This window comes from Ochotona curzoniae, unplaced genomic scaffold (assembly GCF_017591425.1).
Source record: "Ochotona curzoniae isolate NIBS_2020 unplaced genomic scaffold, NIBS_Ocur_1.0 contig_605, whole genome shotgun sequence".
In the NCBI taxonomy this organism is placed as follows: Eukaryota; Metazoa; Chordata; class Mammalia; order Lagomorpha; family Ochotonidae; genus Ochotona; species Ochotona curzoniae.
In genome coordinates this window covers 3,868,230-3,888,272 of record NW_024466491.1, presented here as the reverse complement: position 1 = coordinate 3,888,272, position 20,043 = coordinate 3,868,230, and the positions used below count along the sequence as shown (strand labels likewise).

The following is a 20,043-nucleotide window of genomic DNA, read 5'->3' as shown; positions in this document are numbered from 1 at the left end:
AGGCCGGGGAAGGGCACTGCCATACCCACTTCTGCTTTCCGCTAAGGGTTTAGAAAGCAGCAGGTGCAATGAGAAAAGCAGAAGTGGACAGACCACAGGGAGGGCCCATCCAAAATGGGTCACCCCCTCTCCAGTGGCGACCAGCACTGGAATTCTGTGCCAGGAAGCACAGAGGCAGAGCGGGTGACCAAGGGCAGGGGGTGGGTCATGTTACGTCATTGTCTTGAGCCCCAGGAAGGTCACACTACACAGTGGCATTTTTATTTATATGTGTACATATGTATATGGGACAGCTGTACGGCGCAGGGCCAACCCGGCGCTGGGGTTAGGGGCCTGGGGGAGCGGGGCTGGACGCCCCTTTTTTGGCCGGACCTGCAGGGGCCACAGCTTCGGTGGGAGCCCGTGAGGTCAGCCCCACTTCGCTCTTGGTACCTGGGACCAGGAGGGGAGCGGATGTGGCTGGAGGCCCTGCACTACTACCAAGTGCACTTTTGCTTGGGGCAGGGGAGGAGGTCTGGGGGTCCGGAGAGGGCTTGGGGGAGACCGGCTTGGAGCGGGAGCCGCTCAGCGTGGTTCGCTCCTCCACCACTTCCAGCACCCAGCGCTCCCGGCCTCGGAGGGCCTCGGGCGCAGGAGCGGCTGGGGGCGCAGGTCCCTGCCCACCCTTGGAGTCCACGATGCCCAGCTGGGGTGCCTGGGTCTTGACTCCGGGCCGTGCGGGCTCCACTACAATAGACACTGGGGGTGTGCCCGCTTCCCCGGAGCTGCTGCGCCGGCCCGACTCATGCTCCTGCACGGGGCTCAGCGCGGCCTTGGCCACAGCCCAGGGTCCCCCAGCAGCCATTGCGCCGTCTTCCGTCTGCACGCTCTGGTGCCGCGTGCAGCTGCCAACATCCCGCTCCAGGGTCCTGCCCCCCGGGGTGGTCGCGCGGGATGGAGGGGTGCAGGCCTCCGTGCCGCCCGGGGATTCCTTCTCCTTGCTTGTGGTGGCAGGTGGACGGGACGTGCCCTCGGGCAGCAGCATCGGGTCCGTGCCCAGGCTCAGGGGCGACTCCTGACGGCCCAGGCGGCGGACCGCCACCTGCCTCGGACCTTCGATGGGAGGCGTCTCGCCGTCGGACTCCGCCAGGCTGTGCAGTGCCAGCTCGCCGTGGAAATCCTTGCGGAAATCCGGGTGGCCCACCTCGAGGCTGTGTTTGCGCAGGGCCCCCTTCTTGTCGGCACCCAGGGAAGCACCCAGCTTCTCGGCCGACTGCACACGCTTGAGCAGCGGCGAGCGTGGCGGCTCGGCGCTCTTGGGACGCGGGCGCACGACGGGCGGCGAGGAGTGCAGTTTGGCCGGGAAGCTCTGCGTGGTGTGCGAGCTGCCCACCGTGTGGCCGGGCAGTGGTGGCGGCGACGCCTGCGTTGGGGACGGCGTGTGCGCCAGAGGCGACAGCGGGATGTTGCCGGCCGATTTGCACCGCGCCGAGCGGTACTGGCGGTGCAGCTTGGGCGACAGGCCATGCAGCGTGCTCGGCCTGATGTGATGTGAGGCCGAGGACGCGGGCGAGTTGGGCGTGCTGGAGGCGGGCGAGCTGCTCTGCGAAGAAGCGCCTGCCCGGAGCAGGTGCAGACAAGGGCTCGATGGAGGACCCAACTCCGGCAGAGGGTCTCGCCTTCCCAGCCCCCTGCACCGCCCTCCCCAGGCCCCAAGCACCTGGCCTTACCTAGGTAGGCGGAATCGGGCGTGGAGCGGTAGCTATGCGTGGGCGAGCGCGCCGGCAGCCCGTGCGTGGGCGAGCCAGGGAGGCTATCGCTGGACGACAGCGAGCGGTTCAGCGACGAGAGCGAGCGGCTTGTGTGCAGGAGGTTCGACTGCTTTGTAATCTTCCGGAAGAGAGAGCTGCGCTTCTTGCTGGGGGACAGGGACGGGGGCCACCTAGCCTCGACCCGACCCCCTCCCACGGGAGCTCCGGGCTCCTCCCACTTCTGACTGCACAACGCGGGGTGCGGGTGGACGGGTGGGGGCATGACCTCCCACCCTCGTGGCCCCTCCCTCTCCAGCTACAACCTGCCTAGCAAGACAGAAAGAACTTCTCTTAGTTCAGTCCCACTACGGGATCTACCCACTACCACCACCCCCGAACCACCTAGAAGGAATGAATTTTTTTTTTTTTTTTTGTTCCACCCACCTTCTTTCTGGCTCCTCCCAGACTAAGCTCGAACCCGCTATCCGGTCTTTTCCTCCATCCAGGCCACCACAAAACCGTCCCTTTGTTGTGGGGTGGGTGTGGGGGCCCACCTGGCCCCGCCCTCTCTCTTCTGGCCCTTTCCCGACCAAACCAGAAACACCCATCCAATCTCACAGCCAACCCCCTGGGCCCTGCCCACCTGCAGAACCTCCTCCCTCTCTCATTACAAAGTACCGTCTTGCCTAGCTCCTCTAACTCCCTCTGGTGCCCACGCCTCTCATCCCGGCGTGGGGAAGACCCTTCCAGCCCCACCCACCCTTTCTAGTGCCTTCTGCAGCCTTGTAAGGAAAGGAGCCACTTGCGCTGGCTCCACGCTGCCTGGCATGCGCCCCTGCGTTAGCCATCCCTTCCAGTTGTGTCTCAACACATCCCTGAGGGCAGGGACCCCCCCTCACATCCCCCCAGCTTTTTGGACATGCACACCTGCTGTCCCCCTTCCCCCCAACGCCTGGCGCAGCCTCCTTGCCTGCCTCTTCTCACCATCCCAGCGCCGCCCTCCTTCTGTCCATCCACCCTCCCCCGCAAGCCCTCCTGGCCTTGGTCCACGCTCGAGGGAGCAGGTCGCTGTCCTTCTGCCCACCTCTCCTGGCCCTCCTTAGCAGGACGCTTGTTTCTCCTGGCCATCTTAGCCTTGTAGCTGCTGCGCCTGGCAGGGCCGATGCGGATGGAGGTATTCTCGAAGGGTGTGGTCGTCACCGCCACCTTATTGCCGCTCTAGGGAGGAGTTGGGGGGTGGGAGTGGGGAGGGGGGTGGGAGTGGGGAGAGTGCTAGGTCAGAGACTGCTGGGGGGGGGCTCCCCCCAGCCTCGGCCCGCTCACCCCCATTTTGTCCTACACTCACCTTAAGTATCAATTCCACGACTTCAGGATGCACCATGCCATGCACGGGCTCCCCATTGACGTGGGTGATGAGATCGCCGGCACACAGCCCCGCCTCCTGGGCCGGGCCCCCTTCCTCCACGTGCTAGCCAGGGGGAGCCCCATAAGGTGCAGGGTTAATGGGATTGACCACAAGGAACGGGTGTCCCCCAAGCTTACACACCAGGCACTTGGCTCTCCGGCCACAGATGAAATGGCAATTTTTACAGAGGGAGGAACTGAGGTGTTGGGTGTGTGGGGGGGTCCTCAAAGCTGCAAGGATCTCACCAGGGGTGCCTTGCTCCAGCCATCGCCACCTCGCACCCAGGGGTGCTCACCCAGACAATGTGGTGGACGCTGTAGACGTCCGAGTCTCCCATGTAGACACGGATGGCGCGCAGCGTGAAGCCGTACTTCTTGCCCGAGCGTTGGATGGTGATGGGGGAACGCAGCCCGCTGACGGCCGGAGAGTAGTCCCGGCTCGGGGAGGAGTCTCGCGAGGACGGATTGGAGGAGAGAGAGCGCGGGGACATGGGGCTAGCGAGCGGGGAGCCTCCGTGGGGGTCCACTGCAGACACAGCCGGAATCAGAGATCAGGGCTCTCTCCCCACGTCTGCGCCCCAGAGCAAAAATCTCAGCGCAGAAGCTCATTGGTCCGTGCCAAACACAATCACCGTGGGCGGGAGGGAAATGGAGCATCTTATTGGATCATCTGGCCTTCCATAAGGGTAGAACCTCCCTGCTACCCCGGGGCCCACCATCACCTGCAGGGATCATGACGGACAAGGCAGTGGCCGAGGCCGACTTGATGACTTTGCCTCCGGTTCTCGCCGGCCGCTTCTCCACCGCAGAGTCACCCGACAGCTGCTGGTGCCGTGCCCGACGCAGCACCAGGTCATTGGTGGCCCGAGGGCCTCCTGTAGGGTCCCCATCCTTCGAGGGTGGACAGAGCTCACCGGGGCGGGTGCCGTCAGCTGCAGTGGGCAGCAGGTGGTTAGGGCTCAGCCCCAGGTCAGGGAACGCTTTGTGTACCAGCAGAGGAAGAGGGTGGGGGCTCACTCACCGGCCTCGGAGTTCCCAGAGCTGGGAGGGCCTTCTAATGGGGGCCCCTCTTTGGAGGCCCTCGCGTCCAGCGAGCCAGAGCCGGGCGGGTCGGAGCTGGGCCGGGGAGGTCTGCGCAGCCGGGCCTCATCCTCGTCCTCCTGGGGGGCGCTGAAGCGGCTGGGCTCCAGCAGTGCCGAGAAGCGGCGGCGGGCTCCCAGAGGGGGGCTGGCCTCGCCCTCCAGGAAGCTGGCCTCAGATGCCGAGAAGCGTTTGCTGCTGGAAGGGCGGAAGGGGCACGGTCAGAGGGGGTCACGTCCCACTCAGCTCTCCGCTCCTCCTGCTCGGCTCACTCACATCTCCGGGGAGCCCCCTCTCCAGGTCTTCTCTCGCAGGGTCAGGCCTCCCAGCCCCTCCCGCTTGCCGCCCCCTGTGGCTGCCACAGGGGTCTTGGGCTCGTGCTGTGACAGCTGTTCCATACTGCTGTACACCTGCAAGGCAGAGGGACAGCTGGGGTGTGGCCCATCCTTGATCCGGAGTCAATCGGACAAGCCCAAACCAAGCTCCACCCCCTGACCCCACCTTAGGCCATCACCCAACAACCTACAAATCTGCTCAGGCCCCGCCCTCCCCAGACCCATCTGCTGTGGTCCTGGCCAGGCTGCGCCCACTTCGCCCAGCCCCCCTGCCCCTCTCAATAACCCTCCTCCCTTGAGAATCTGGCCACCTGGACCCAGTTCCCCACGGTCCCTCCCACACCTGCCTGCACCTGTCACGCCCACCCAAGCCGCGCCCCTTGGCCCACCTTGCTGAAGCGAGGGGAGCAGGAGGAGAACTGGCGGATCTCCACGGGCTCCTCCTCGGTCGTGTCATCTTCGTCGTAGGAGTTGACGTGGTGGTACCTGTCGGAACGAGCTGCGGAGGGAGGAGGAGCCGTGGGCTGCCACTGCGGGTGCCTCCCCCACCCCCAAATGGGAGTGGGGTGGAAGGGCGTGAGTCCTCCTCCCCTCTCCCCCACCCCGGCCACACCCCTGCTTGCAACCTCCCAGGTGACTAAGGTTCCGCCCAGATGCTGGGACCCCTCCCCCTTCAATCCCCAAGAGGCAGTGCCCACTGCGCTGGGCACCTAAGGATGTGCGTCCCGGTCACCTCAGCCCTGCCAGTTCTGGGTCTTAGCACCACCTTCTGGGTCAAGCTGCACCCCTACATCAATCAGCATTGAAGCCCCACCCCCTACATACAGACCCCCGGCTGCAGACCCCTGCCCCAAAAGGCCCAGACCGCCCCCTGCAGGGCACGCCCCTCGCGCGTGCCAAGCCCCCTGCCCAGTCTCTCCCGGATCGCACTCCACTCACTGTCAAAGTAACTGGTGTCATCCTCCGACTCGAGGTGCGGGATGAACTCCGCCTTCTGCCGCAGCAGCCCGGTCCAGTCGAGGTCCCGGAAGAAGCTGTGCTGCTTCACTTCAAAAGCGCCGCCTGCGAAGGCCACAACGCTCGCTCCACAAGCCGGAGCGGCCCGCGCCACACAGCCCAGCCCAGCCCAGCCCAGCCCAGCCCGGGGCCACGGCGCCAGCTGCGCCAGCTGCGCCAGCTGCACGCGGCTCTGTCCCCCAGCGCGCAGCGCAGCACAGCCCTGCCTCCCTTCCCTTACCTGCCCCCAGCCTGATCAGGGGGTTAGTTTGCAGCAGGTTGGAAATGAGGAGCTGGGCGTCAGCGGGCAGGGCCTCGTCCCCTTCTGGCCACAGGATATCATCTGCAAAGCCGACAGGGGCTAGGGGCCGCCGCGCCGGGGCGGCCACGGCCAGGGCCTGTCCGTCTCCCACATCTCCCGGCCTGGGGGAGCAGGGGCGCCTCACGGGCTGGGCCACGCGCGTTCCGCTTACCGCTGATGACCTGGCCGAACAGCTCCTCGGGCGTGTCTCCGAAGAAGGGCACGCAGCCCACCAGGAACTCGTACAGGATGATACCCATGGCCCACCAGTCCACCGGCTTGCCGTAGCCCTGGCGCAGGATCACCTCGGGCGCGATGTACTCCGGGGTGCCGCACACCTGGGGGCGTGCCGTCAGCCTGTGCCCTGGCCCACCGCCTGGGGTGGGGGTCCCCCGGGAGAGCTGACCCTGCCACCTGACCCCGACCTGGTCCTGCCTCCATCCTGCCCTGGGTACCCTCCACTCCTGGCAAAGCCCCACTCACCCGCAGCCACGCCTGCAAGCATGCACGCGCACCTGTTTGTCCAGGAACTCGCGGGCGTCCTTTTCGATGTGGCCTTCGTACAGGTTGGTGGTGAGGCTCATGAGCCCCATTTTGGATAGCCCGAAATCTGTGAGCTTGATGTGGCCCATGGAGGTGATGAGGAGACTACAACAGCGCCAGAGGGGAACAGGGGGTGTCACCGCCGGAGGCCTCCCCGGGTGGGTAGGCGTGCAGGGCAGTGGGGGGGACGGTCCAGGCTCACTTGTCCGGCTTGAGGTCACGGTGCACGATGCCATAGTTGTGTAGGTATTCCAGGGCTAGGACAGTCTCTGCAAAGTACATCCGGGCCATCTCCACGGGCAGGGCCCCGATGTTCTTCAGCAGGGTGGCACAGTCACCGCCTGGGGGCCAGGGAGCAGACCCCCATCACGTGAAGAGAGAGGCATCCTTGGCCCAGAGTCCAGAGCTCCCTGCGTGCCCTGGCACCGGCTCAACCACCTGTACCCATTGTGCGGCTAAGAAACACTGAGGCCCTAAAGGAATTTTTTTCTGAAGTCACAGGGCACGGCTTTCTGTTTCTCACATGCCCTTAGCCCCTGTGGCAAGAGAGAGATGAGCCCGTATTGCTAACAAAAGGTTGGGTCGGGCACGCCGAGAGCTGAGGGCAAGAGGTGCGGCCTGAGTGGGAACCTCTGAACACTCAAGGTCACGGTCTTTAACATTCAGGTTCCTGAATCTCACCAGGCGTGCCGCAGGCAGCATTAGTATTTACTGATCAATTTCAAAGTCAGAATTACAGAGTGAAAGAGGAAAAGACAGAGAAAGACAATCTCCCCTCTACTACATCTCCCTGAGATGGAGACAGCGGCCAGAGCTAGATCAAGGTGAAGCCAGGAGCCTTTTCCGGGCAGTGTTTAATCCACCGCTTGGGGCTCAGGCATCCCACATCCAATCCACTGCCTGCTCATGGGCACCCTGGGCACCCTGGGCACCCTGGCAGCAGGCGAGGGCTCAAGGGCCTGGGGCCCTGCTGCCCGTTGGGTGGGGGGAGACCCCGATGGGGTGCTAGGTTCAGAGCTTGTGGCCTGTCTGGTCCTGCCTGCTGCAGGCAGGCATTTGGGAGAAACAAACCAGCACGTTGGAAGAGTTCTCCTTTGCGTCTCAAATATAAAGGAAATAAACGAAAATACAAAATAAACAACAGGGAGGTGGAAAAACATATGGATTCGCAGACGAGCGCATAGATGAAAGGATTAATAATGGAGTGTAGATTGCTAGATGAAAAAAACAAAATCAGTGGAATGGGCCCAGCATTGTGGTGCAGTAGGATAAACCACTGCTTGCAACCCCTAGCACTCATCCTGAGCGCCAGATCAGATCCTGGCTGCTCCACTTCCAACCCAGCTTCCTCCTCATGCACCTGGCAAAGCAGTGGAGAATGGCTCAAGGGCGTGGGTCCCTGCACCCACGGTGGGAGACCAGGAAGAAGCTCCTGGCTTTGGTCTGGTCCAGCCCTGTTTGTTGGGATCATATGGGGAGTGAACCAGCAGATGTAAGATCTCTCTCTCTCTCTTTCGACTCTGCTTTTCAAACAAATGAAACGAGAAGTCTGAAAACATCGCATCCTCGCAGATAGCGTGTGAGCCCGCCATCCCCCCCCCCGTCCCACCCCCGCAGCCCCCGAGGCAGCCACACCTTCCACGTACTCCATGACCATGCAGAGGTGGCGGCGCGTCTCGAAGGAGCAGAACATGCCGACCACGAAGGGGTTCTCGGCGAAGGTCAGGATGTCTCGCTCCACGAAGGCCTGCTGGATCTGGTTGCGCAGGATCAGGTTCTGCTTGTTGATCTTCTTCATGGCGAAGCGCTGCCGCGTGTCGCGGTGCCGCACCAGGTACACGGCGCTGCAGGGGGAGGGAGCGAGGACCGGCCGTCACCGCTGGGACACCCGGCCTCCGCCGCCCGCCCCCCGCCAGAGCCCCGGGTGGCTCACCCGTAAGCGCCATTGCTGATGAGTTTGATGGTGTCAAAGTCATTCTCCCCCGGGGGCTTCTTGGCCTTGGAGGTGCCGCTCTGACCCTGGCAGGGGAGACCATCACTTCCGTCACCGCGACAGCAGGGGAAACTGAGGCACAGAGTTGGTGTGTGTGTGTGTGTGTGTGTAATGGATCAGCAGGTGAACCCATTCCATGGGAGAGAAATAAATGAGCATGGGGCCTGGCGGCGTGGCCTAGCAGCTAAAGTCCTGGCCTTGAACGCTCCGGGATCCCATCATATGGGCGCCGGTTCTAATCCCAGCAGCTCCACTTCCCATCCAGCTCCCAGCTTGTGGCCTGCAAAAGCAGTGTACGGCGGCCCAAGGCCTTGGGACCCTGCACCCGCGTGGGAGACCCAGAGGAGTTCCTGGCTCCTGGCTTTGGATTTGTTCAGCTCCAGCTGTTGCGGTCACTTGCGGAACGAACCAGCAGATGGAAGATCTTTGTCTCTGTACCTCCTTCTCTCTATATAGCTACCTGTCCAATCAATAAAAAAAGTTTTAAAATGGAGGGGAGACGGAAGATGGCCCAAGTCCTTGGGACCCTGCACCCGCGTGGGAGACCCAGCAGAAGTTCCTGGCTCCTGGCTTTGGATCAGCTCAGCTTTGGCCATTGCGACCATTTGGAAAGTGGACCAGAAGATGGAACATCTCTCTTTCTCTTTCCTTCTCTCGCCCTCTCTTTTTTTTTTTTCTCTCTCTTTAATCCTTTGACATAAAAATAAGTCTTTTAAAAAATGGCAAGATGAAATTATGTCATCATGTTTTGGGGGTGTAAGGCAATGGCAACCAAGGATGATTGGCCTCTAAGACACTACATGAAAAGATTGGTGAAATACGAAAAGTGTTGAGCCTCTGTGCTCCTAAGAATACAGCCTGACGGTGCTGATTTTCCAATGGACAGAGAGAGAGAGAAGCAGGCGAAAGCAAGGATTCAGGACCAATCTTTCACAGAGCATAGCATTCATCAGGCAAAACGAATAGGAAGATGGAAGATTCGTATCACTCGGCTCACAGGTTTGATTCGACGGAGTTAATAAGGGTCCTATGAATAGCAATTAGAGATAAATACCTTTTTTAGAGTTTTAGACTTTTGAGTGATGTCATTCCATTACCTATTCAAAAAATTAAGCAAATGCATGCACAGGTAAGACTCTTTTAAATAGATAACTACGTAGAGCAAGGAAAGCGTGTGTGTGTGAGCGCAGAGAGACCATTGGACAACAAGCTTACGACCTCAAATGACTGCACATTCCAGGCAGACCAGGTGTTGGTCAGGAGTAGCTGATGTGTTGGGGGAAGTAGGTACCCCAGAGGACAGGACAAAAGTGACCCAGTGCGACCACCACCTGCACAGCCGAGGTGGGTGCTCGTTTCATATCTTGGCTGCTCCGCTTCTAATCCAGCTCCCTGCTCATGTGCCTGGGAAAGCAGTGGAGGACGGCCCAAGCACTTGGCCTCCTGTACCTTACATGAGAGATCTGGAAGACACTCCTGGCTCCTAAACCAGCCCTGGCCACGCTCTGCCTCTCGAATAAATCAAATAAATTTTCCCCTAACAAATCTCATTTTTTTTTTTTTTGTAGATTGCAGGTCCAGATGGACGAGAGACGGGCCACTTGGAAGATCTGACGGGGCGGGGGTGGGATCATGGCACATTTCCCCCACTCTCAGAGCTGCCCTTCCCGTAGGCAGACAGCCTAGGAGGACCCGGGATGCCTGAAGGGTTACAGTTTCCAAGGCAACCGCGTTTCCTCTCCTGGTTATGGCCACAGGAAGGGAAGCAGGTTTGCCGAAATCGGTGCTTGTGAGCGAATGCTGAGAGCAAGTCTATTGCCAAACAGAGGACAACCCAGTATCTACCACTGTTTCTGGTCCGGCCATCCGCCCAGGACATCACTAGGCTATGACAACAACGGACAAAAGCTGATATGCACCAGAGCACCTCTCGCTCTGACAGGAGTATCTTGAGGACAGGCATTGGGGGCCTAGGGGGTACAGCCACACCTTGGGATCCCCCACGTCTCAGACCCGGATGTTGATTCTGGTCCTGCCGTTCTGCTTCGGATCCAGTCCCCTTGCAAGCAGCGGGGATGACCTTGGGTCTCTGGCACCCACCACGGAAGCCACGGAGGGAGCTGCTGCCTCCTGGCTGTGACGTGGCTCAGCCTGAGCTGCTGCAGGACATTTGGGGATGCACATTTTTTCTCTCTCTTTCAAATAAAAACACGAAGCTAACAGACAGATAGGAGAGCCCTCAGAGTGAACGACCTGGTTTACATGAAATACCCAGAACAGGCAAATTCCTGGTGAAAGTGGCTCCAGGGGCTGGCGTTGGGGTGCTGGGGGCGGAAGTGCCACTTCTGATCCGGCAGCTCATACCAGCAGCTGCTCAACTTCCCACCCAGCTCCCTGCCTGTGGCCTGGGAAAGCAGTGGAGGACGGCCCAAAGCCTTGGGACCCTGCACCCACGTGGCAGTCACGGAAGAGGCTCCTGGCTCCTGGCTTCAGATCTTCTCAACTCTAGCTATTACAGCCACTTACAAAGTGAAGCAGCAGACACTTTTTCTCTCTCTCTCCTCTTTGTAAATCTGTGTTTCCCATCAAAAATAATACAGATATATATATTATTTTTTCATGTTTCATGTTAGGTGTCTTCCAGTAGGACACGCAATTTCCGGGAACAATGAGGTGTTACCACCTCCATTGTACAGATGGGAAGACTGAGAAGTGGGCTGTCCGACCTCAAATGAGGTGGTAACCAAGACCAAGACCAAGAAATCTACACAGAGCCCCCAGGGCAGACAGCTGGCACGTGACCCCTGCACCACTCAGCTGCCGCGCCTTACCTCCGAGAGGTCGTCAGGCTCGGGGGTGTTGGAGCCTCCGCTGTCCTGCTCGTCCAGATGCGCCGTCACGTCTAGGGAGGGGCTGAGAGTGAGGCTGGACTGGCCAGCCCTCCGCCCGAGCAGCCCGGAGCTCCCCGTGCGCCCTGCCCCGGGGAGGGGGCCGCACCTGGAAAGGGGTCCCGCGTGAGGCCGAGCTGGCGGATGATGTAGCGAGGAATGTCAGTCTTGACCAGGTGACCCTCCTTGGCGTGGCCCTCGGCCGCCTCCAGCAGATGGTAGAATTCCTCCGGGTTGAACTCCTGGGGGGTGAGGCAGGGCAGGGGTCAGGGGCCGCCGCGGGCCCCCAGGTTCCGCCCCCAGCTCCCCACCGCGTCCTGCCCCCTCCTCACCAGGCACTCCAGCAGCCGGGCAGGCCTTGAGATGATGATGAGTAATTTCTTCACCAACTGTGTGACAAAGGCCACCTCCAAGCTCTCGGAGCGCTCGTAGGCCTGAGCAGGGAGAGAAGGGCCCAGGTGATGGGCGGCTCGCAGGCATCCTGGGTCAGCTAGGTGCCCGGCACTGCCCTCCGCAATGCACCTGCTCCTGCGGTCCCATTGCACGCCGCAACAAACGGGGCCCCGGGGGTTTTACAGTGAAAAAAAAAATCGCAATGATAGGGGTCAGTGCTGTAGCATAGCATGGAAAAATGCCAACCGCGGTGCCAACATCTCATATGGGCACCGCCTGGAGTCCTGGCTGCTCCACTTCCAGTCGGACTCCCTGCTCATGTGCCTGGAAAGGCAGTGGAGGATGGCCCAAGGGGTTGGGCTCCCCGCACTCATCAGGGAGATCTGGAATACAAAACAAAACAAAACAAACCCCTCTGGCTCTCAGGACCAGCCCAGCTTCAGCCACTGTGGGCATTTGGGAAGTGAACCAATGGACGAGCAGCCTTTAAAACAAAAACCTGCTTTCTCATCGCATCTTCTTTTTCACCCCTGGATGTCCAGTTTCAGCCAAGCTCGTGGCAGGTGCACCTGTTAGCTCCACCACACACACACACACACACACACACACACACACACACACACACACACACACACACACACACACACACACACACACACACACACACACACCAACAGCTGCACAAGGGGCGGGCTTCCTTGGTCCTCCACTCACGTCTTGCAGCAGCTTTTCCAGGTTCTCCTGCAGCTCGTAGAAGTAGACGGTGGTGATGAGGCCATCGCGAGATTTGGCCAGGCAGTCGCGGGCCAGCTCAATGATCTGGTGATGAATAAAGCTGAGTACGCCGTCGGCCAGCGGCAGCACGCTGTCGGGTTCGTAGGCGCGGGCGAAGTCGCGCAGCTTCTCCTCCATCTGCGCCGTGGCCTGCAGAAGGAAAGGGAGGCACGGCGTTTGGAGAGGGGCTGATGGCTAGGCGTGCTTGTAGGCAGTGGCTGTGAAGAGCTTGCTGCCAGCACGGGGCGCGTTCCGGCTGGCACAGAGTGGAGGCCGGCCAGCAGCAGGTGCAGCAGGCGCATGGAGCCCCCTAACAGCAGGGGGTGCGCAGAGTGAGGCCTGAGAACGAACCAGCCCGTTCTCCCCCAGCCTCACCTTGGGGAATCTCTCCTTGTAGACATGGTTCATCATGACGATCTCGTTGTCATAGGAGGAGGGCGAGCGCCCGGGGCTGCAGGGACACAAGGAGCGGCACCGTCTGATCCAGTCCCCTGCCTCTGAGCTGCACCCCAACTATCAGCGTGCAGGTGAGGGTTGGGGCGAGCGGCCGGCTGGACAGCGCCCGCGCACCTGAGGCTCCGGGAGCGCGGCCGCACCGCCGGGGAGCGCCGGCCGCCATCCTCGTCCGTGACGCTCTCGGTGCTGCCAAAGTGCTTGGAGAGAAAGTGCAGCTCGTCCACCGTGGGCTGGTAGGGCAGCTGATGCAGGCGCTCCTGGGAGGAGCAGGAGGACTGCAGGGGACAAAGAGGCCGGGGTGGTGGGGTATGGCTGGGTGTTCCGAGTATCAGCCTGGGAACATTTTGGGAGGACCCCTCACACCCACCCGGTCATGGGCGTCTATGACCACCAGCTCCCAGCATCCAGCAGGACAGGGCTGCAGGGCGGCAGGGAGCCTGTTCAAGCTGGTCGTACCCCTCCACTGGCCAGAACCCCCCATGGCTCCCAGGTCCTCACGGGACCCCACACGGCCTGGCACGCACACCTGTTCCCCTCTCCTGCTTAGCCCTGACCCATTATCATCACCCCTCCTCCTCTGCTGTTCCAGCAGAACCTGACTCGCACAAGATCCTAGAAGGAGCAACGGGCACCGCTGCCTCAGGGGCTGCCCAGGACACCCCCAGCCCAGGGAGGCCTCTGCTGGCCACACACATGTCCTCACCAAGCCTGGCCTCTCCTCCTGCTGGCTGCCTCATCTCCCGCCATATTGCATCTTAAATTTTATCATTGGTTGCTATCTGCCCTTCCAAGCCTGGCATACAGCCGGCCAAACACAGCTGTCCCTTGCGGACACAAGGATGTCCACTCCGTTCTGCTTGCAGCCACACTGATGTCTTATTCTGAATCATTTATTTTGGGGATTAGCACTCTGGGATAGCAAGTAAATCCACCTGTGGTACCACCTGTTTGAGTCCTCACCTATACTCCACCTCCCTGCTGATGCTTTCCGGGAAGCAGCAGACAATCACCCAAGTGTTGGGGACCCTGCACCCCGATGGGAGACCCAGAAGAAGATCCTGGCTCCTGGATCTGCTCAGCTCTGGCTGTTGCAGCCACGTGGGGAGTGAACCAGTAGATTGAAGATCTCTTTCCCTCATGCTCTCTGTAACTCTGCCTCTCAAATAAAATCATCTCTAAAAAATTTTTTTTATTACATTTGAAATACAGAGCTTTAACCAGAGGAATGAAGGAATTGATGTTTTCAAAAATAATTTCGGTAACACAAATAAATGATTTAAAAATAATAATAATAAATTTTTGAGACCTTCGGCAATGGCTCAATTATTTGCAAGCACCACGATCCCATATGGGCACTGCTTCATGTCCCAGCTGCTCCACTTCCCATCCAGCTCCCTACTCATGCACTTGAGAAATAACGGAAGATGGCCCAAAGCCTTTGGGATCTTGCACCCATGTAGGAGCCCAGGAAAAAAAAAAAAAAACTCCTGGCTCCTGGCTTTGGATCAGCTCAGCTGCATATGTTGCAATCATTTGGGGAGTGAATCAATGGATGGAAGATCTTTCTGTTTCTCCTTCTCTCCGTAAATCCACCTTTCTGATAAAACTAAATAAATCTTTAAGAAAAAGTCATTGTGGGGGCCAGAAATGTAGTGTAGCAAGTGAAGCCACCACCTTTAATATTGACGTGCCGTAAGGGCATCAGTTTGGGTCCTGGCTGCTCTACTTGCCATCCAGCTCCCACCCTGCGGATGCTCCCTGGGCGTGACTCCAGTACTTGGGCAGCTGCCGCCCATGTTGGAGACCCAGATGGAGTTTTGGTGGGCTCTTGGCTTTGGCCCCCAGCTCTTTGTGGCCACTTGGGAAGCGAACCAGCAGACAGAGGATCTATCTTTTTCTGTAACCCTGCCTTTTGAACGAATAAGCAAATCTTAAAATAGAAATGCGATAGCCACTTGGTGCTGTCCTGTAGGATTTATAGCAAAATCCACCTCCCAGCCTTCGCCAACAGTCCCAGCAAGGTCAAGGACCAGGCCTTCATCACCTCTTTCCCTTGTCTGCAATCCGGAGGCGTGGCCACAGGAGGCTGCTTTCACCTTCCCAAATGTAGCAAATCCTCCCAGGTTTCCCATTGGGACTTACCCATTGGCTGATCACCCTTCTGGAACATTCCCCCCTCCCCCACAGCAGCCTTCTTGGGCTTCTGGCAGTTGAGTCACTTGCAGCCGCTGTGTGGTCCCCTGCCCTGGTGTTATTCCCATCCCAGCTCTAACCACTCCTCATGTTTTAACTCCCATCTTCCTTCCCCCACTTTCCCCACCATGCGTACTAAAGGTGGGGGGAGGTACCCTGAGGGCGCCACCCTCACACCCACCCACCGGCCCTACTCACCGAGACTGTGGAGCTGGGCGTGTTGGTGCCATAGCCAGAGGAAGGGAGGGAGGCCAGAGACCAACGGCGTCCATCCGCCCTGGAACCCAGCCACAATGCTCAGCAGTTTCTGGGTGCCTGGAGGTCATCCCCACCGTGTGTCCCTCCCTCCCCAAGGGTGAGAGAAGAAGCCACGGCCAGTGGCAAGGGCAGGAGCAGGAGGAAGGGGCATAGATCTGCCACTGGGGTCTCCAGATGGGACCCACCTCTGTCTCACCCTGTGGCCCTGCTTGGCTGTCATCCCCATGACGAATTAGCCCTCCAGATTGGACACTGTGGGGCCATCAAGAGAGTCATCCCAGAGCGACCCTGAAGTCCACCTACAGTGAACCCCATGAAAAAGGCTCTCAGAAGGAGAGCCCCAAGGGTTAATGTGCCAAGGAAATCAAGTTGAGAGTGTGCCATCTCACCCAACACACACAGGCTGAACACGAGGCTCGCACGGCCACCAGGCCCTGCACTGTCACACACATGCGCCCAGACTGCCATGGCAGTGCGGTGGGTTCGGTCCACCCCCTAGCAGAGTGTCCACTTCCATTCCAGCTGTTCTGCTCCCCTGTCAGTGCGCCTGGCCAAGACAGCAGCAGAACGCCCAGGCACCGTGGTGCCCTCACACGAGGCTCCTGGCTTCAGCCTGGCCCAGCCTTGGCCAATGGAGCCGTTTGGGGAGTGAGCCAATGGATGGAAGCTCTCTCAAAGCATCTGAGACAAATAACCTTGTCTTTCCAACAAGACGTGCACGCATGCACATACCCACGCACACACTCCCCGGCGCGTTCACATTCACCCAGCGTGCACGTTCAGGGCGCCCTCCTCCTGTCACACACGGCAGTTCTCACTCCGCCACATGCTCATTCACAGTCCTACACCCCCACGCACGGCTGCACACACCCACGGGACTCACGGAGGCACATGACGGCTGCCACATTCATAATCTCACACACTGACACGTCACCCCCCCACACACGGCCACGGGCACACAGCCACACACCCACTTAGACACACTTCTGTATACACCACCACAGCCTGCTGCCTTAGCGCCCTCCACCCAACTGCATGGGCCACGCCCTGCCCCTGTGGGGCCTGGGTCTCCCACACCAGCCCTTGCCACGACCAAGCTTCCCAATGGTCAACCTGCCCTGCTCCACCCTGTGGAAATGGATACAGTGTCATTGCTCCAACACCTACAGCATAGCAGGTGTCTGAACATTGCTTGGTAAAAGAGGTTGGAATAGGAGTCTTGTCACACCTCTTGGAGATGCCCCATAAGTTTCTCCCCAATGTATGGCAGCAATCTGTTCCCCAAACTTGCCTCCCCCAAATCGTCCCTTGGAAAATGCAATTGCAATTAGAAGTCCTCAGGGGGGAAATCTGAGCTTCCCCCAGCCAGCCGCCCTCCCCCCACCTTGGAGACCAGGAATCCCCTGGATGGGCAACAGCGCGCGCGCGCGCTCTGCGCCTGCGCACCTCCTCTGGGCAGCCCGGGTCCCGTTGCTATGGAAACGGCCGACCAAAGAGAGGGAAGAGTCGGGGAGACACCCGCCTCCCCACCCCACCACCGAGTCCCAGGGCGCAGGCGCACTGTCCATTCCGCCGCCTTGGAAGTCCTGCCCCTGCCAGGAGGGACTGCGGTTGGCACCGCCCCCAGGCTGCACACCCTTAGGGTCCCTCCAGGCCGAAGCGTGGGGACAATTAGGAGAACAGATGGCAGCCCAGACGGTGGGTGGGAGGGAAAAGGTGGCAGGCCAGGGCTCTGGGGACTCACCTTCGTGAGGACGCAAAGGAGAAGTGGGCGGGGGTGTTGGGGGAGAAGTTGCGCGGGCTGTCCAGAGGACTGCTGCCTGTGGCGGAAAGACGGGGTGCTGAAGGCCATCTCATCCAGGTGCCCACAGCAGTGGGGGGCCCCCTAGATCTCCTTGGATGTGAGCCTTGACCCTTCGGCCATGGTCCCGCCTCTCTGATCCCGGGATGTCCCTGAGTCAGTCCAGCCACCTTTCTGGGAGATGGCCCCACGCTTCGGGTGTGGGTTCCTCCATCCTGCCCCCCATCTCCTGTCCACTCCATTTAACAAGCGCCCTTGGCAGGAATAGCTCCATTCCTTCCCCCTCGCCATTGACCCGACCTCCTACGGGCTGGTGCACGCCCACCGCCTCTCACCCAAGTGTCCCGGCAGCGGGGAGTGGGGTCGCGGCAGCGTGGGTGAGGTGCTGGTCAGGATGAGGCTTTTCCGGTTACTGGTGCGGCAGCTGCAGCGAAGGTGAGGCGAGAGGGCCAGGCCAGGCCAGAGCCCAGTGAATCCCTGGGCTGGACCCAGACAGCCCACCCACCCATGTCAGATCCTGTGTGTGTGTGTGTGTGTGCTGGGAGGTACCCCCACCTGCAGGAGGAGGCAGCCGTGTGGATGGCAAGGGAATGCCATCTCCCATGACCTGTGTGCACCTTGGAGACATTGACAGAGTGGATGCAAGGGCCATGGGAAGCACCACACCTGACCGTGAGGGTGGCTTCAGGTGGATGGCAGTCTGTGTGTCCACCTCACCCCGCGTACCCCTGTGTGGGCAGCATTCTGGGGTTCTGTGTGGCCTGACCTGGGTGGGGCTTGTGTGCGATCCCCTGGGATTCTCCATGTGTCCCCTCCCTGGGGGTCAGCGTGGCTTGGCCTGTGTGACACACATGCCTGTCTATAAAGTGTTGTGTGTTATGACACCATTGGGTGCCTGGTTGTGTCCTTGCCACTGGGCGACCTCCCTGTGTGCAGGTGTAGTTGACCACACAGGTGGGATGGGAGAGGATGCATTGAACACAGAGCCTGGGGAGGGGGGGAGCTGGGACCCGCGTGACCCAGTAATGCGGCGCCCCCCCCTCGCCAACCTCTGGGCCACAGGAGCTGGTGTGAGCGCGCGTGTGTGTGACATCATGCCTGCTTGCCTGTGTGGCACTATTTTCAGGATGAGGCTGAGTTTTTGAGGGGGGGAGAGGTGTGTACTAGGAATACAAGCCCCCACCTAGCCCCCTCCCCAGCCTCCTTCCACCTCCCGAGACCCCAACTAGGGAAGAGGGAGGCCCCCTCCCCCAGCCCCAGCCGCAAGATCCCCCCTCCACGCTGAGCCGCAGTGACTGAGCAAAACAGGTCCAGGAGCACGCGGCGTGTGTGGGGTGCGGGGTGGCCAGGCTGTCGCTATTGTTCTGATGGTGCCAAGCACCCCCCACCTCCCCATCTTCCCCTACCTCTCCCCACTTCACCCCACCTCGCCCTGGGGGCGGCCTGAGCCAACACTGCCCGCAGACAAAGACCACCATAAAACCTTCCCCACCCCGCGCCACCCTCACCCCCTCCTCGTGAGGCCGTCCACTGCAACGTGCAATCTTCCAGCCCCCCCACCCCCACCCCCAAGTCTCGGCCCAGGTCGTCCCCATCCTCGGGCGGCGGGAAGGAGCAGCGCGGGCACCTCTGTCTGGCGCAGCTGGACTCAGGAGCAAGAGCATCCCGGGGCCCCGCCCTGCGGCAGCGGCCAGAGGGACGGCGTTCAGGGGAAGGGTGGGGGTGAAGGGGAAAGCAGGGGTCTACCTCTTGGTGCGGCGAAACATACTGCCACCAGGGAAGGAGGGCATCGAGAAATTGGAAAGCGCAGTCCAGAGAGAGTCAGACATGACCCGGCGGCGGCGACATGGTGGCAGGTGCGTGCGCCGGCGGCGGCGGCAGCAGCCAGCAGCGCGGGGAGCGAGCGCGCGGGGTGGAGGCTGCAGCCGCTGCGGGCCGAGGAGGGCGCAGGGGAGGAGGGGAAGGCAGGGGAGGGGAGGGGAGGGCCCTGCGGCCGCGGCCAGCCGGGAGAGGGCGCTGCCGGGGCCAGCGCGCCTGGACCCGCCCGCCTGCGCAAGCGCTTGGTGCTCCGTCCGCATCCTTCCCGCACACCAGGGCCAGCCCGCTGCCACGCGCCAGAGTCAGTCAGTCGGCAAAACTCACCTGCTGCTTTTCCGAGGCAGGGGCAGATCCTTCTGGGGAGCGAAAAGGGGTCAAAGGACGGAGGTCAGCGTGGGCCCCTGAGCAAGTGTCCCTTCACCGTTGGCTGTGGGCTGAGCGACCACCGGCTTCTTGTGGAGAGGGCAGGGGGGGTGGATCCTCGTGGTGACCACTCTTACCACCCTCCTTCTCTTCCTCCATCACCCCTCCCCGACGGCAGGTCAAATTCGCAGGCTAGGCGCAATCTCAGATAATCTTCCTGAGCTGACAGCTCCGTGTTCATTTGTGAACACAACACAAGGTTCTTGGAGGAGTGAGTGAGACTTGATGGTGAGATGTGTGTGTGTGTGTGGGGGGGGGGTAATAAAGACTGCATCAAAGGAAAACGGGGTGCTATGACTGACCACGGCCTCGGCTGCAGGTGTCAAGGCTTGGGGTGGAGAGACAGATGTCTGGAAAGTTGAGCAGATAGATGGATGAGCTGGCTACACCCACAACAGAAATACGCCGTTGCCAGCCAGATGCACGGAGTTGGGGCGTAGCAGGTAGAGTCACCCCAAAGTGTGATTTGAAATGGGATGCAGGTTGCGTGACCCCTGGCAACCGAGACCTTCCAGGGTCTTGAGGTCCCACTTGCCAGACTTTCAGGAAGTCCCTTTGGGGATCTCAGGCCCTTGTCGCAGGTGGGTGACGGGGACCCAGGAGACCCTCTCTTGTGTCCCACAGGCTGACGGGGGTTACGGGATGTTACTATGTTGT

General features: G+C 60.5%; 1 protein-coding gene across 1 annotated transcript; it reads right to left on the bottom strand.

Moving 5' to 3' along the window:
- Positions 1–325: 325 nt before the first annotated feature.
- MAST1 (microtubule associated serine/threonine kinase 1) lies at positions 326–19,043 on the bottom strand. The gene is made up of 26 exons (XM_040990695.1): positions 18,892–19,043; positions 17,481–17,569; positions 17,089–17,164; positions 15,285–15,363; positions 13,008–13,168; positions 12,813–12,888; positions 12,378–12,587; positions 11,603–11,704; positions 11,380–11,512; positions 11,214–11,284; positions 8,323–8,408; positions 8,025–8,233; positions 6,592–6,730; positions 6,362–6,494; positions 6,019–6,184; positions 5,787–5,888; positions 5,489–5,611; positions 4,939–5,048; positions 4,491–4,624; positions 4,156–4,409; positions 3,857–4,066; positions 3,431–3,660; positions 3,076–3,198; positions 2,815–2,948; positions 1,710–1,897; positions 326–1,596 (listed from the first exon to the last, which is right to left on the bottom strand). The coding sequence occupies exons 1-26, from the start codon at positions 18,972–18,974 to the stop codon at positions 326–328; spliced, it is 4,692 nt and encodes a 1,563-aa protein (XP_040846629.1). The 5' UTR covers positions 18,975–19,043.
- Positions 19,044–20,043: the final 1,000 nt, after the last annotated feature.